Genomic DNA, 15,648 nt, shown 5'->3' with positions numbered 1-15,648 from the left:
ATCCATAAATATGATGTAAAAACAATATGTCAATACATTTTATTTTTTAAAAATATTTTTCTCATGCAAATGCCAAGTATTTTCCATTTATTGAAAGTGGGGAGTAAAAAGCAAAGCTCCTCATACTCATACCTCATCCAAATACTCCTCATACATATAAAATGACTACTCACTTCCTGTTAGAGGCCTTACAGTATCCCAAGACAGTCTCCATAGGAACTCTATGTGCTGCTGTACCATAGCTGGAAAATTTTGAATTATCATTGATTTAATTTTAAGGTCTTTAAGTCATTAAAAATCTGAAACTGGAAAATGTCTCCAAAAGTTATTAGTACCATACTTCTTCTAGACAGGCTTCCCTGAACTCACAGGGTTGTTATGAATACTTTGTAAATGTCAAAGCATTATATAAATATGAGCAATTTTGATTTATTATACGTCGGTTTTTGATGCTTGCTAATTTAATGGTGGTTAAACCATTGTATTCACCACAAGATCCAGTATTAGTTTACAGAGTCTGAGTACACGAAGAAGGTCTAGTCTAAATTGGTGAGAAACTTGAGGGGGCTGGATCCTGGAAGAATCAGAGAAAGTCTTTAGCTTAAGATTTAGAACCAGGAATTGCTGATGTCATGATGACATCACGTTGTCATGACAACATCAGAACTTCCTGTTTCTCCCTCTGCTGCTTGGGGAGCATCAGTTCACCACAGGTCTGTGACCAATTCACCACATGTCAGGTGTATTGTACAATGCTTAAAAACCTCTAGGAACAGAAATTCCACAAGGTCTTAAGTAATTCACTCTAATATTCTTGATTATGCTGTGGAAAATTTTTATCATATATCTAAGGTAAAATTCAAATTACTCCCATTTTCTCGTTCTCTTTATTTCAATTTCTCAGTGGAGCTGAGTGACAGTTATTTAGCAAACTCATCATACGTTTCAGAGATGCTATTAATTCATGCCTCATCCTCTTCTAAATTCAAGCCAAATAGTACCATTTTCATGTTGTTAATCTTTTGGAGTGAAAAGGGTAAACCCGATTTATTGGATTTTTTCTTGCTTCTTAGCTTTAAATGCTTGTAAGCTTAGTTTTCATTAAGATCCCATGTTTTATAAAGATATGTTTCTATTCTCTTGATGTAGAGAATGTGGCAAAATGATTTGTTCCTTTTTCAATCACTTATACTGTTTCATTTGCTTAACTTGGCATATTCCTTTCTAAAACACAGTTCCTGTCTCCTTCCTGGTTGTATCATTAGAGATGGCTATAACTAGCTATGTTCTTTGTCCAGTGCTTCTAGCAGAATCTCTTAATGGATATGTGCAAAGATGAGGCTATTTAATAGTATCTTCAAATGAGCTCCTCACTTTCCTTTCTTTCCTCTTATTCTATGTATTATGGATGATTGTCTTGTTTTCATCCTTTTGGATGAGTATTAATTCTAAGGTTACCTATTAAGATCTTCCTTTCTCAATGTGGAATTGTCATAAATTATAGAGTATTTTCAGATATAGGACATTCATCTTTAAGCATCCTGAAAAAATCTATATTCTTCCATAGGCTTGTTTGCAGGACATGGGTAAGGAGATTAACAGCTCAAGAGTTAGGTTTCCACAGCCAAATAGATTGGAAGACTGAGGCAACATTCCAGGTAATTTAGGGGAAAAGAATCTCACAATTATGAGTCCCTGAAATATGGAACCAGTTTTTGCTTGAGTTATCCCAATAGTTGCCTTTTTCTACTTTTTAATAGAAGCCTGCCCTTGCTTATTCCATATATCAGCAATTACCTTATGAGTAACAACAAAATAGATTATTAATTTCATTACCTTTAAGTTTACTACATGTTTACAACAAAATGACAAGACAACTGATTTCTATGGAAGCCAATTTTAAATGAATTTGCAGCCTAATTTTTAATACTTTCATTTTTCAGAATTTGTATAATGTTGTACAGTTATCAGACTTTTAGTAAAATAAGATTAAGGAATGTGGGGAGGAGGGAGTCTTTTAATTGTAGAACAGCTGAAGAAAATAAATTTAATTTGTAGAATACTATTCATGCTAAAGAATTAAAATGAGCTTTGAGTTTTGCTAGCTTTTCTGAATGTAAAAGAAGTCACTAACTTAGAAATAAGTTATACTCTGCTAATTAATTTTTAAGTCAACTGGTTTAAATTTGCAACATACTTTTATATATAAACAAATTTATCAATGGTGCTTAGATATTTAGTTAGCCTTTAGGAGTCTAAGTAACTCCTAAACTATATCTGAACTCTTCATGTTAGCCCTCTCTCCATCCCCCTATTTTTAATGGGAAAATGCATTCCAGCTAAAATCTCCGGACTCCAGAACTATATCTTCCCCAATCACAGTCTTAAATTCTAGAAAATGATCCTGCCCTCTTTTTCTCAATTTCCCTGAAGAGAAAAGAAATTCTCCTCCAAGAATGAGAAAAGTTCCATCCCCATGTGGTGATGGCAATAAGAAGGGATTGGGCCCCTAGGAAGAGATCCCCAAAACAGAAGTCATTCTACTTTTGTAAGGGATGTTTGTTTGTCCTATTACACCTCTGCTTATCTTAACAAAATCACAAGAGTCTGACTTCTGCATAGTTAGAATTCAGGAGTGAATGAGTGAAATCACAGAGAAAAGTCCATTCAAAGTCCTTCATAACATAGCCCTCTTTTACCTTTCCAGTCTTCTTAACCTTACTCCCCAACACATACTCTTCAATCCAGTGGCATTGACCTCTTTATTGTTCCACGGACAATATACAAGTTACCGGACTTCTTTTTTTCTGGCTGACCCCCATGCCTGGATTTCTCTCCCTCCTCAATTCCACTGACTGACTTCCCTTATTTTATTTAAGTCCCAACTAAAATCCCATCTTTTATTGGAAGCCTTCCCCAACCCCTCTTAATTCCAGTGTCTTCCTTCTGTCATTTATTTTGTATATAGTTTGTTTTGTGTACATTTGTTTGCATGTTATCTCCTCCGTTAGATTGTAAACTCCTTGAGGATGGGAATAATTTTATATCCCCTGCAATTAGTACAGTGCCTGGCACATAGTAGCTGATTAATATATGTTTATTGATTGATTAATATAGAGACAAAAATTCAATAGTTCCTGACCTCAAGAATTTTATATTTGTGAGAAGAAGATTGTTTTTACAACACACATGGACCTGTGATCTCATGGTTTGGGTGGCTTCTTCATCATGGCAGATTCCAGTCATCCATATCATCATATTTTAGTGATTTTTGACCATGTTCTCCAGTAGTTCTTTCACAGAGGATCCCTTTCCCATCCACCTATCTAAGTCTTGTTAACATTTTGTGGATACAAGTGCAGCATTCAGTCTACAAACCTAACCATCTCTTTGCTTCTGACACATGGCCCATACACCTCTTTTTCAAATCATTTAGTTCCATGACAATATGTTACCACTTTTTGTATAAAAGTCCTTATTGGAAATGTGCTAAATCCTATTTGTATCCATTTGTTTCCATTGACTCATTACTTTCCTTTGTTGCAGATTATTTTGTTCTAAGAATTTTAACCAAATGGCCTCAATGGAAAAACATTTCTTTTTTTTAAAGATGGGCTTTTATGGAAACTATTTTGGAATCTTTAAAATCCTCATGCAATTTCTAAAATGCAGTCCAGCTTACTGTATTTGATCTACTCATTTCTGGGTCCAACTTATTACCCATCTGTAGAACCTGTCCCAAATATATGTACAAATTTTCCAAGTTCAAAAGATTTAACATCTTACTGTATGTCAGTGTCTGAACAGAATGCTTTTTTCATCCATTTATTTTTTCCCTCTAGGTATATTGTTAGTCTTGTCTCATAAATAACTATGAATCTCATTGAGACTGCCCTGATATGTTCTGGACCTTAATGAAATCAGCACAATATCATGAGCAAATGAGTATCTGAGGGACCTCATGATCTGTTGGGAACCCATTTTCCATTTGACCCTTTTATAGACAATTTTACGTGACTGTAGAGAACACCTTTGGTGGGCATTAAGTCTCCCTCTCTATTATGCCTCAATTGGCATCAATAACCAGAAAATCATTATTTCTCTTGCAGTCTTTGTCAAGGAATTTTAAATGATCTTAATATATGTATGAGAGAACTCTTATTGGAGGAAAGGCTTTAAAAACATATTTTGTTCTACCAAGTCAAACTGTTTCATAGGGTTTTTTTTTAATCAACAATAATGAGTATAGCAGAATCATCTTTTCTCTTCATCTCTTTTAGTTAATTGTGTCATTAAAGTTGTGGTCACTAGAGAATTAATTGAAAAACCTTCCCTGTTCCCTTTTCATAATTTCATTAAGGATATCTTCAATATGTGTATAAATCATTTTCATAAATATTTTATAAAAATGAAAAAGTAGGCATTTGGGGAAATGACAATGTCATCTATAATTTTATCTAGGAGAATACTAAATTGTATTTTTAATTATCCACAACTTTCTTTTGTCTTCAGTTTTTTTAATAGAATATTGATAATAATGTAATTAATTTCTTCCGATAGTTTGTCAATGCATTATTTGAAAGAGATCTCATGTGTATAGATAGTCTTAGCACTTCCGTCACCCTTTTTTAGAATTCCATCACCGAAGAAGCAAAATTGCTGCCCCAGATTAATAGTCTTTAAACATTTTTTTCTCCATTTCTTGTGTTGCTAATGGCCAAGAATTTATTACCTGGTGACCAAGCTACTGTTGATTGCTTTTTCTATACTTTTAAGACAGGTTCGGTGGCATTATCAATCTCAGTTTCCCCTATGATCAGAGTTAGCAGATTTTCCAGTACAGTGGAACCTAGTATATTTTGTGCTCTATTGATATAACTTTAAAAAAAAACAGGATCATTTCATGCTACAAAGAAGCCCATTTACTATGTAAATATGAGGTAATTTGAGGAGAACACTGGCAAATGGAGAGAACAGAAAAGGTTCCTATAGCAGGTGGGACTTAAGCTGAGCCTTGAAGAAAACTAAGGATTCTAAGGGTAGATGAAGGAGGTGTACATTCCAGGCATTAGGGACAGTCTTTGAGAATTTAGAGGCAGTGCATAAAGAATATTGTTTGTAGTATTTAGTACAATAGCATATTCATGTACTCGTTTTCATAATTGTAAGTCAATGATGATGAGTTTTCCCACAGAAGAGGGGGTTATCTTATTTTCCCAAACCCTCCTCATAGTTTATTCTCCAGAACAGATTCCTTTGTTATACTTTCAAAGCTCTCCATGACTGGGCCCCACCCACCACTCTAACTTTATTGTCCACTTGGTCTTAACATGAGGTCATAGACTTCTCTCAAGCCAATCTTCACGTTGTCCTCTGAATATACTATGCCCTCATAAATGCTGTTCTCATGGCTTATCCATTATCACCTTGACAAATATGAATATTTCAATATATAAAGAAGAGCAAAAAGAAGATTACATATGAAACTGTGAACTTCCATTAGATACAGTCTTTAAAAGGTATATTCATTTATCATGATAGTAACAAAACTGTCCTTCTTAACTTCTCTCTTCAGAATTTCCTTCTGTTCTGTGTATTTCTTTAATGTTTTATTGCTGCTTTTTTATTCCCTCTTCTTTTGCATCATTATCATTACCCACCCACTTCTCCTCCTTAAAATTCTTCCTTCATTAAAAAAAATAAAGTCCTTCATTGTGAAAAATAAGTAGAATTAGAACAAATTCACACATTGGCTATTTCAGAAAATGTATGTCAGTCAGTCAACAAGCATTCACTAAGTGGTATGTATCAGGCACTGTGCTGATTGCTGTGGGTACAAAGAAAAGCAAAAAACAAACTTTACCCTTGAGGAGCTCATATTCTAATGGGGTGCCAACATGCAAACAACCATACACATGAGTTACACAATGTGAATATTAGAAGTAGTCTCAGATGGAAGGCACTAGTATAAAGAGAAACTAGGAAAAAACTATTGCAGAAGATGGGATTTTTAGAAGTGAGCAGGGAGAGCATTCCGGACATGAGAGGAAAAGCCTGTGAAAAAGGCATGCAGCCCAGAGATGGAGTCTCATTCATTTTGTTCCTCTAGTCTGTCACCTCTCGGCAAAGAGTATTATACCCATTTTCCAAGTCATATTCTGCTCAAATGCCCAGGTTGAGGCTGCCTCCATGAAGTGTCCCATGAATAACTTGGAGTCACATTGTTTATCCTTCATTCTTGAAGAGGGTTTCTGTTTTGGCCAGGAATCCTGAGGGTCTTCCCCTTCCGGATTGATTTTTTTGACTTGGTAAAAAAGGCCATTCTTTGCCTCATTTCTTAGCTAGCCTTAATCACTGAATGGCATTGCCTCAGTAAAACTGCAACTTGGGATAGACCTTAACTTAAAAAGGCCAAGGTCTCCCACTGCATCCTGGGCCATCTCCAGTTGTCCTGATCTATTTCTTTCCACTGGACCCATATGGCTCTGGAGGAGAGAGTGAGGCTGGTGACTTTGAACAGTTCTCTCTCACTTAAATCCAATTCACTTGCAAGTCATGGCATCACCTTCGTGATGTCATCGGCCTCTTCTAGAACAAAGGAAAAGCAACCTGGGAGTCACACTGATGTGGTCTTTGCAGTCCTATTGCATTTTATAGCCAATATCATCGAATTTATTACTTAATTGTTCTCTAATTGCTCTAATGTTGTTTCCCAACTAGATTATTGGCTCCATAAGTCAATGATCAGCTTTATACCTCCATTTTTATCATCTTCCTTACCCCAGGCATAGTAATCTTGGGTACATAATAGATACTCAATGAATAATTATTGACAGATTAAATTGCGATTGGAATTTTAAAGTTTACTGCTGTTACTTGGTCTTCTCTAATTTTATAATTAGGAGTATTCAGAAGTGGAAGGATTCCAATAGTAGCCACCTTGGGAAGTAATGTGTCACTCCCCACTTGAAGTCTTTAAACAAAAGCTTGCTTGGTTACTTGTCAGTATACTGTAGAGAGCATTGTTATTAATACATGGATTAGATTAGATAAAAGGGACTGTGGTTCCTTCCAACTCTAAGATTTTGGCTTTCTGGGACTCATTTTTAACAAAAGTTTAACAAATGCCCCAATTCCTCAAACCAGGATCCTTGAGTAAGCTGGGTGGCCCAGTGAATAAAGTGCTAGCCTGGGAGTCAGGAAGACCTTGGATGCTTACTTTGGGCAAGTTGCTTCATTTCTGTCTCCATGTATTGCCTCATCTATAAAATGGGGATAGTAACAGCATCTACTATATCTCAGGGTTGTTGTGAGGATTAAATGAGATAATATTTGTAAAGCACTGAGCACAGTGCCTGGCATAGTCAGTGCTTAATAAATGCTTGTTTCCTTCCTTCCTTCCAAATTCCCAAATAGTGAATCTCAAATATATCTCCCTTCAATTAAGTAGTAATGTAATTCATTTTTAGTTGTTAGTCTTGGCTAGTAGAAAAACAAAACACAAACTCTTCTGCTCTATTTACTGAAATTAGTTTTAAGACTATTATAGTATTGCTGCTAGGGACTATTATTTGTGTAGCTCCCAGGATCGTAGGCTAGAGAGGCACAAGGCACTTTAGAGATTATCTGTTTTAATGGTCAATGATCCAATTCCTTTATTAAAATCAATGTTGAAGAAACTTCAACTGAGATCCAAAGGATAAAATCAGAATTTCGGAGGGGAAAGAGACCTCAAAGGCCATGTTGTCCAACCCATACCTGAATAAGAGACCCCTCCACATTTGTTTCTCCTCTAGTGAAGGGAAGAACCCACCACCTTCTAAGAGAGACAATTCCAATTTTAGATAGTTTTCATTGTTAAGAAAATGTCTCTTGGATCCAACTTTATATTTTCAGGTATAGTGAGTAATAAAGCTAGATTAAAACTTAGGTCATCTGACTCAGATCCATTGATCTTACTACTACTGTATTCTCTAGAATGCATTGTTTTTATAGTAGGGTTTTGTGTTTCTTTTTTTCATGTGATTTCATTTATGTTACCTAATTTTCTCTTCATACTTACAGTCTCTTGTTCTTTGACATAGCTATCTAACCCTAATGATACCATTTGCACAATTCACTCTTTTAAATCTACAGATCTTCCCTATACCATTTAGAATACACTTCCACTGTCTCTCCAACCTTGTCTCCCTTTTCCTTTAAAACATTAACTAAGACTTGCCATCTGCATGAAGCCTTCATGCCTCAATCTTGCCTCACTTTATTAGTGTAATTGTTCAGTTGTTCTGACTTCTATATAGTGCTTGTAAGTAGCTATAACTAGCTACATGTGTGGGTAAATGTGTGTACATTTAATGCGTGTATTTGTTTCCACTACTTCCTTACTTCTATTAGCCTTTTGAATATATCTTGCTCATTCCAGCCTCCAAGCCTTTACTCATGGTATTCCTTTGACTTGGAATGATCTTACCTGTCCTTTAAGGTGGAGGATCAAGAGCCCCTTCTAAGTAAAGGGTTTGTTTCCTGACTACTCTGGCTCACACTGATTATTCATTGGTAGAACACATTTAATTGTTCTCTGTCAGTATTGTGAGAATAGACACACAAGAAGAAGCTATGATTTCAGCATTGGGACCTCTAGGCACAGAAATTCCCATTATCCAAGAAAGAACCTGCCTTTGACTTAATAGATAAGATTTTGAATTGCTCAAGGTACATAAAATCTAAATGACTTGTCTCTGGACATAGAACTAGCAAACAGAAGAGGTTGGATTTGAACTCTGATCTTCCTGACTACAGGCCTGCCGTGTAATCCATAGCTATGGCTCCCTCTCTGTATTTTACGAAAAAAAACCAAAAAGTGTACTCAAGATATGTGTTTTCATGTTTCTGCTTTTCCTGTTATATTAGATTTTTACCCATTTATATATTCTGGTTTTTTTATGACATTATAAATTCTTTGAGGGTGAAGGTTCTTTTTCTTCTTTCTTTGTAACCCCTACTTGTACACAGATTGAGCAATATATTCAAAAGTGTTTTTGACTACCAAACATAGTGTTTCTTAAAAAACATAATCACTTTCATTTCTCATTTCATGTAATTCACTTTTATGATGGAGTTTGTAAATCTGAATCTCTAAGACTTTTAATTTACCTTTTGTTATAAAAAGAACTATTTCTTTTGAAATTATATTTTTATTTTGCTAGATATTTTAACCTTTTATTAACATTTTAAATTTTTTTTATTATATTATTACAACATACCTGGTCAAGGACCATGACACTAGAACTCCACAGAATCCAAAAAGAGAATCATGACCCTAAAAGAGTACCACAAAGAAGTCAGTCCATGAAGCTGGTTTTTCGTGGTTTAGCTTGTGGTTTCCTGAGAGTCAGGCCATGACAGATGAGGTTGTCCAGGGCACTTCTGCTGATAGTCCACAGGTCTGAACTGCAGGGGTTTGTGGGCAGGATGTTCTCAGTAAGAGTATCAGGACAGTACTTTAACCCATACAGCGTTAACAAAACATATTTTTCCATACTTTGGTTTAGCAACATGCAATTGAGGGTCTCAGAAACAAGAAATGTTGAGAGGCAGGTTAATTTAGTGCGTTAGATAGGACAGATGTAATAGTGAGGACACCCAAAAGTCTCTTAACAGAGGATATGACATAAATAGATTAAAATATGTATCAAATATTGATTCTCATTACTGAACATTGATTTTGAAGCTCGAAGTTTTACTTAGAATTCAGGCATCTAAGCATCCAATTTTTCATACAGAAGAGGAGGGACTTATATGTGTGCTATTCCTAACATATTTTCATACAGGTAGAACAAAAACTTGCTAAATTTCACTGATTTACTGAAGACAGTTGTAAGGAGTATTTGATGGCTTCTAATAAGGGTAGCAGGCTGTGTGTGTGTGGAGGGGGGGGCAGTGAATAGTTTGCAGTTTGTCATTGCTGAAGCAAGAACCAGAGCTAGTGGTTTTGCTAGAAAACTAATACAGAGAGCATTTTGTTTTCCCTGCCAGTAATGAAGATTCCAGTGTCCTCATTTCTTAGACAACTTGGAACCTTATTATTATTGGCAATAATACTAATAATAACAGTAACTTTTATTCAGTGAGGTATTAGTTCAAGAATCCAAGGATGAACTTTAATTAATCAAAAAGCATTTATTAAGTACCTACTATGTGAGAGTCTCTGTCCAACAGTAGAGTACTGAAGTGAGTTTTCTGTCACTGGAAGTATTCAAGCAGAGGTTGACCACCACCGTTGGGCATGTTTTAGAGGATAGGTTCAACTAGATGACCTCTAATATCCTTTCTGACTATTTATGAGAAAACAAGTTCCACCACATAGATACTGTCAGAAATTCCATTTAAGACTTCAAACAAGAAAATTGAAAATAAACTTTAAAATATATCTATACCTAGTTCCTATGAGCTCCCGCCTTTAAAACAGAAGTTTCTGACCTTGTTAAACATAATATGAAAGGATTACACTGTTTGTCCACAGAGGGTAAAGGCGGACCAGGTAACTAACAAAGAGATAGTCCTGAATTAGTTGGAACAGAGTTTTGGGGGGGTTTGTTTTTCTCTTCTAGCAAGTCTAAAGTCTAAAGTGAATCCTTTTGCAGAGGCCTTTTAGCAAGTCTAAATCGAGTCCCTTGGTATACAAAACATGAGGTACATAAAACAAAGTATTTCCACACGTGTATTTGACTTAAATGTTTTAGCTGTTTGTTTTTTTGAGAGGGTGGGCAGTGTTGTACAGATTAAGTGTCGATTAGCAGATGTGCTATGTAAGTGCGGTACTGGTAACTTTGCTTATGAAAGTCAGTCTTTTTGGGGAAAGGAGGTGGTGGGAACAGAAGAGAATAGGCATAACTAAAGAAGGGCACGGGGACTGAGTTAGATTTCCTACCAGACTGCCTTAGTGATCTGATCTGACAGGGGTTTAGAGTAGGGGCGCAGTGCTGCCACCACTGGTGCTCAGGGAGGGGAGAAAGAGGGAGAGGAAAAAAAGACAAGGGGGGGGGGAGCTGGCTACACCTAGGAATGTGCGGTATGCGGGGAGCCAGACCCAACCATTGTACGGGGGCAGGGGCCGCCAGCAGCTCTTTCTGGTCTCCGGGGTCTCAGAGGGCTGACCCAGGGGAAGAGAGCAGGCAGGCTGCGCTGTAGCCCAGGGACTCGGGTCCCTTGCAGCTGTGACCATAGACCCTGCTGTGGCTGGCGCGGCGGTGGAGCCAGAGGTGCCTGGAAGAGGCACTGGGCTCTCCTGCTCCACCCACTTCCCCCCCACCCCCCACCTCCTCTCCGCGCTCGGCGCCCTCTCAGGGCGGTGGTTGAGGCCGTGGTAGGTGGGACCGGTGGCGGCGCTGCTGCTGCCGCCTGGAAAGTCTCCCCTGTCGTCTGATCAATGAACTAACTCCCTTCCATGGCAGGCAGGGCGGCTGCTGCTGCTTCTACAGCCTCTCCCGCCCAGCGCTGCTCTCGGAGCCCAGCAGGAGGAAGAGGCTGCAGGAGGGAGAGAAGCCGCAGGGGGAGGGGACGGGGGCATTTCCCCTGACTTTTAGCCGAGTTCAGGAGGAGGAGGAGGAGGAGGTGCTGGAAGAGGAGGAGGAGGAGGGGACAGGAGAAGTCAGCACCGCGGCGCCCGCAGGAGCAGCAGCGGCGGCGGCGGCGGCAGCAGCAGCGGCAGCGGCAGCAAGCAGCCCCAGCCTAGCCCAGCCTAACCCAACCCAGCCCAGCCCAGCCCAGCCCCGGCCCCCGACGCCTGCAGTCCGGCGAAAGGGAGTTTTTCCCCAGGACTAGCCTCGGAACTAGTGGCTTCCAAAGTTGCCCCCTCCCCCATCCTTGCACCCTGCTACAGGCTCCCCCTCCCCCGCCCTCCAAGGCTTCAGGCAATGATTTTTCCCAATAGCAGCGGGAATCCGGGGGGCAGTGGCACCAGCCGAACCCCGTTTCGGAAGCAGGTAAGAGGTGGGCGGCGCGGACTGTTGGAGAGTTGGGATAGGGAAGAATGAGTGCTGAAGGTTGGGGGTGGGGGGGATTGGCGCGTTGGAGACACCGGGACTTAGTTTTGCAAAAGGGGCAGCTTTTGGAGCCGGGGGAACAGCTGAGCCCTTTATCCTTCGAAGCTCATAAAAGGGACCTGGGTTGGCGTGGTGACCTTGTTTGTAAAGGAGTCGGTGGCGGCGGCTGAGATGGGCCGCAGGTCAGGCGACTTCAACTGGCTGACCTTAGCGGCGGGGATGCAAACTCACCCCCTATCCTCACGGCGCCCCCCCTCCCCCGCCGCCCTGGGGACTAGCTGGGTAGGGTGGGGTGTAAGAGGAGGAGGAGGAAAAGGAAGAGGAGGGGTAGAAAGGGAGGAGAGGAGAGGGGAGGGGAGGGGAGGGAGGCAAACGAGGCAAGGCTGGGCCAGGTTTGGGTTTGCTGAGCATTGCAACAAGTTTTCCAGTGTGTTGTATGTGTGTTGTGTGTATGTGTGTTTTAATAAAGGGAGTCCGGTTGTCGCCTTCGTTGGAAATCTTCAACTGAAACTTCAAACTGCATGTTTTAATTTCTCACGAAACGAGGAAAACCAAGGAGATTATTTTTTTTTTGGTAGTGGTGAAGGGGACACCGAAAAAAAGGGGAACTTAGACGGTCGATTTCTTAGGTTTTCAGTTCTTCAGCAGCAGAGGGAAATCCGGTGACATTTTGATTGAAGAGATACTTTGGATAAGACTGAGTCACACACATGCGTTTTCCTATTTCAATATAGTTTCATACTTTTTTTTTTTTTAACAGATTGAGCTCCAAAGGCAATTTAGTGGTTAGAGCAAAATATTGTGGGAGGGAGAAGAAGGGCTGCAAAAGGAGGGAAAAAAAGAGTTGCGAGCTCATCATGGGTGGCTGTATTTTTTGTGTTTTTTTGTTTTCCCCAGTCCTTTTTTTTCCCAATGATTATTGAAGCCATGTCATGACAGATCTTTCAGAAAAGGCAGGAGCAACAATCAAAACTTGGCTTTATTGTTTTGTTTTTTTTTAATGTGCAGGTCTCTGTTTATAAAAGGTTAAACTGATTTTGAGGTCTGTGGCAAGATGCTAGTTGAAAAACAAAAAACACTAAGCAGCTATTTTTCCTCAACAATAAGTCTCTTGTGTCTAACCTTAACAACTGAGACAAATCAATTAAGTTATTATCCCAATAATGATACAAAAGAATCACATCCTTTGATGTGGACTTTGGCTCCATTAAGAGCAGATACATCATAACTAATGGCAAAAATGCTTACTAACTTTACTGCAAGCTTTCAAGGGATTATTGATTTCTTTTAGTCCATTTTTATTCTCAAATTAGTGTTTCCTTGAGACTCCGAAAGAATTTGAAAATAAGCCTAATTTTGGTAAAGTAAGGAACTTTACAGTTTTAAAGTACCGGTTTGTTGAGTTCCTCCCTTATTAGCTTTCACTTTGGAATGGAGGACTAAGGGACTGTTTGCTATTACCCTCATGAAGGCAAAACTTTGATTTTGAAATCAACAAAACTTTTGCCTGGGCTAATAACTATGAAATGAAGATGGATATATCCACAAATATAAGTTTGTATCCTGGCTGAAACTTTCAAAATAAAAGTTTAGGATACACACAGAAAGTATACTTAATGTGAGTTAATTTAGAATAAATGTCTGCATTAGCCACACTTGCATAAACTTCATAAATGAAACCAATTTACTACAAAGCCTCTCCTCCTCCCTCCCCTTCCCGCCCACCTCAGGCTACCTGAAAAGATGGTTAATTATGTAAGGAACTGTAGGGCCTTGTGTATTCATTTATTTGTTGTCAGGGCACTGCGGGGTGTTAGCTGTGAAATGAGGGAAAAAGGGCGAGGGCGAGGCCTTTTACTGTAAGGGGCTGTAGGTTTTGTGTGCGGATGGGAGATAGCCTGCTGGTCTGGAGCACACTGATAAGATGCTCTTCTTTTCATAGGGCACTCCTTAGATTCAAAGAGCTAAAAAGGCTGACTGAATCAGAAAAACAAACAGACTTTCTTTTTTTTCTATAGGCAAAGAAAGAAATGAATGTGTAGGCATTATACAGACACAAGACCCCGGGTACCAGTGGTATTTGACTCAAAGGTTTCTTTTGTTAGTATTTAGCTGTTCTGTGGTGAAAGCACACTTCCTACATAGGGACCTGGTTACTAGGAGTGACTTTGTGATCTCATTTTAGCTCAGGCTCACTCAATGTGTGTAGTCTTGTGAATGATTTTGTAGTTTGATTAAGTTTGAGACCTTGATTTCATCCTAATTTGTTCATTTTAGAGAGAATAGGAAATCTCCATTCAGATAATGTAGTTTGAGTTTAATCTAGAAGTTATAATTTTTTAGAACAAGTTAACTTTTCTGATTTTTTGGGAAACATTTGTGAGAGGAAAAAGTTGAGTTTAAAGTATAATTAAAATTACATTTGAAATTAAAGTGAAAGGATTCTGAAACACCAGTGCTATGTATTTATATGTATATGCACACATATAATTAATCTTGTAATCTGATATTAAGACAGAATTTGAGAATAAGTAACTTCAGTCTAGAGATCTTTTTTTTTTTTAAAGAAAACAGAAAATGGAAGAAAAAGAAAGTGATTTGGGTGAAGTGATATTTGTAGTTTGACATGGTTTGTTGGAATTATTGTTGGCAAAGCAGTATTTCCTTGAATGAAATAGCCCTAATTCTTCTTTTTAAACCCTGTCATGTTTCCAGGGAGGATATGGAGGAGCCAACTATATATAGGTGGGTGGTGTCTGACTTTTTTTCCCCTCTAGTATAGAGAACAAGGAGTGAGTTCTGATCTCTGAAGTCATCAGTGTTAAACAGGATTTTCCTGCATCACAGGCAGATGAGGACCTTAGAAATACGCCTACTGGACTCTAGTCAAACTTAGAATCCCTTGATATAAGTGGTAGCTCAGTGGGTAATGACTAGACAAAGGCAGAATGCAGGTTTAAGTCCCAGTTGAGAAATATGAGGGTGCACTCACATCCTATCAATTGTATTATAGTATATGCAATAATTTTATGTGGGTACAATATATGTTTTCAGTAGCAACTGTTCTCCATTCTCCCAACCCCTAAATCCCAAACTCTTCATGCTAGTATATAGTGGTCTGTAAAAATAAGGTGTTTTCATTGGAGGGTGGGGTGGGGGTGGGTGAGATTGTGGTCTTGCAGTTCAGAATCTCAAAATAAAAATCACCATGCTTTCTTTTCTTTGTAATTACTACCTGACTACCTTCTGCTTGTGAGTTCTTTCTTTTGCTGCTGATTTTCATGCAGTAGTTAGTCCATAGATGGGGATGTTACATGCTTTGTATTTTCAAATTGAGGCATGGTCCAAGTTTTTTGTTGTTATTGTTTGTTTTAGAAAAGGATTTTGCTAAAAAGTAGCTTGCTGCAATTCTCTTTCTGAATGATTTCAGCTAGAGTTTTAGAGTATCTGGATTATTGGGGGAGGGGATTCAATATGGGGAGAGGGGCGAGATACATTTGCAGACCAACAGCGGTTCTACTTCCATGTTGTTAACATTTAATGAGAGAAATGTTTATCTCACCAGTGTAAGTAGATTTACATACTTTGCTGCTTTCAAGCAGAT

General features: G+C 38.6%; 1 protein-coding gene across 2 annotated transcripts in view; it reads left to right on the top strand.

Annotated features, from left to right (window-relative positions):
- RBMS1 (RNA binding motif single stranded interacting protein 1) overlaps window positions 1-15,648 on the top strand; it is a 259,213-nt gene that overhangs the window by 65,401 nt on the left and 178,164 nt on the right. Inside the window, exon 1 of one of the 2 annotated variants that reach the window (XM_036745568.1) lies at window positions 11,650-11,984. The exons of the other annotated variant lie outside the window; for it this stretch is intronic. Within the exon in view, the coding sequence (XP_036601463.1) occupies window positions 11,916-11,984 (69 nt within the window). The 5' untranslated portion in view covers window positions 11,650-11,915. Of the gene's footprint in view, window positions 1-11,649; window positions 11,985-15,648 lie in introns of those variants that run through there. 2 annotated transcript variants of the gene reach the window in all.

This window comes from Trichosurus vulpecula, chromosome 2 (assembly GCF_011100635.1).
Source record: "Trichosurus vulpecula isolate mTriVul1 chromosome 2, mTriVul1.pri, whole genome shotgun sequence".
Taxonomy (NCBI): Eukaryota; Metazoa; Chordata; class Mammalia; order Diprotodontia; family Phalangeridae; genus Trichosurus; species Trichosurus vulpecula.
Note: the sequence above shows the minus strand (reverse complement) of the source record. Positions and strands in the feature narration are given on the sequence as shown.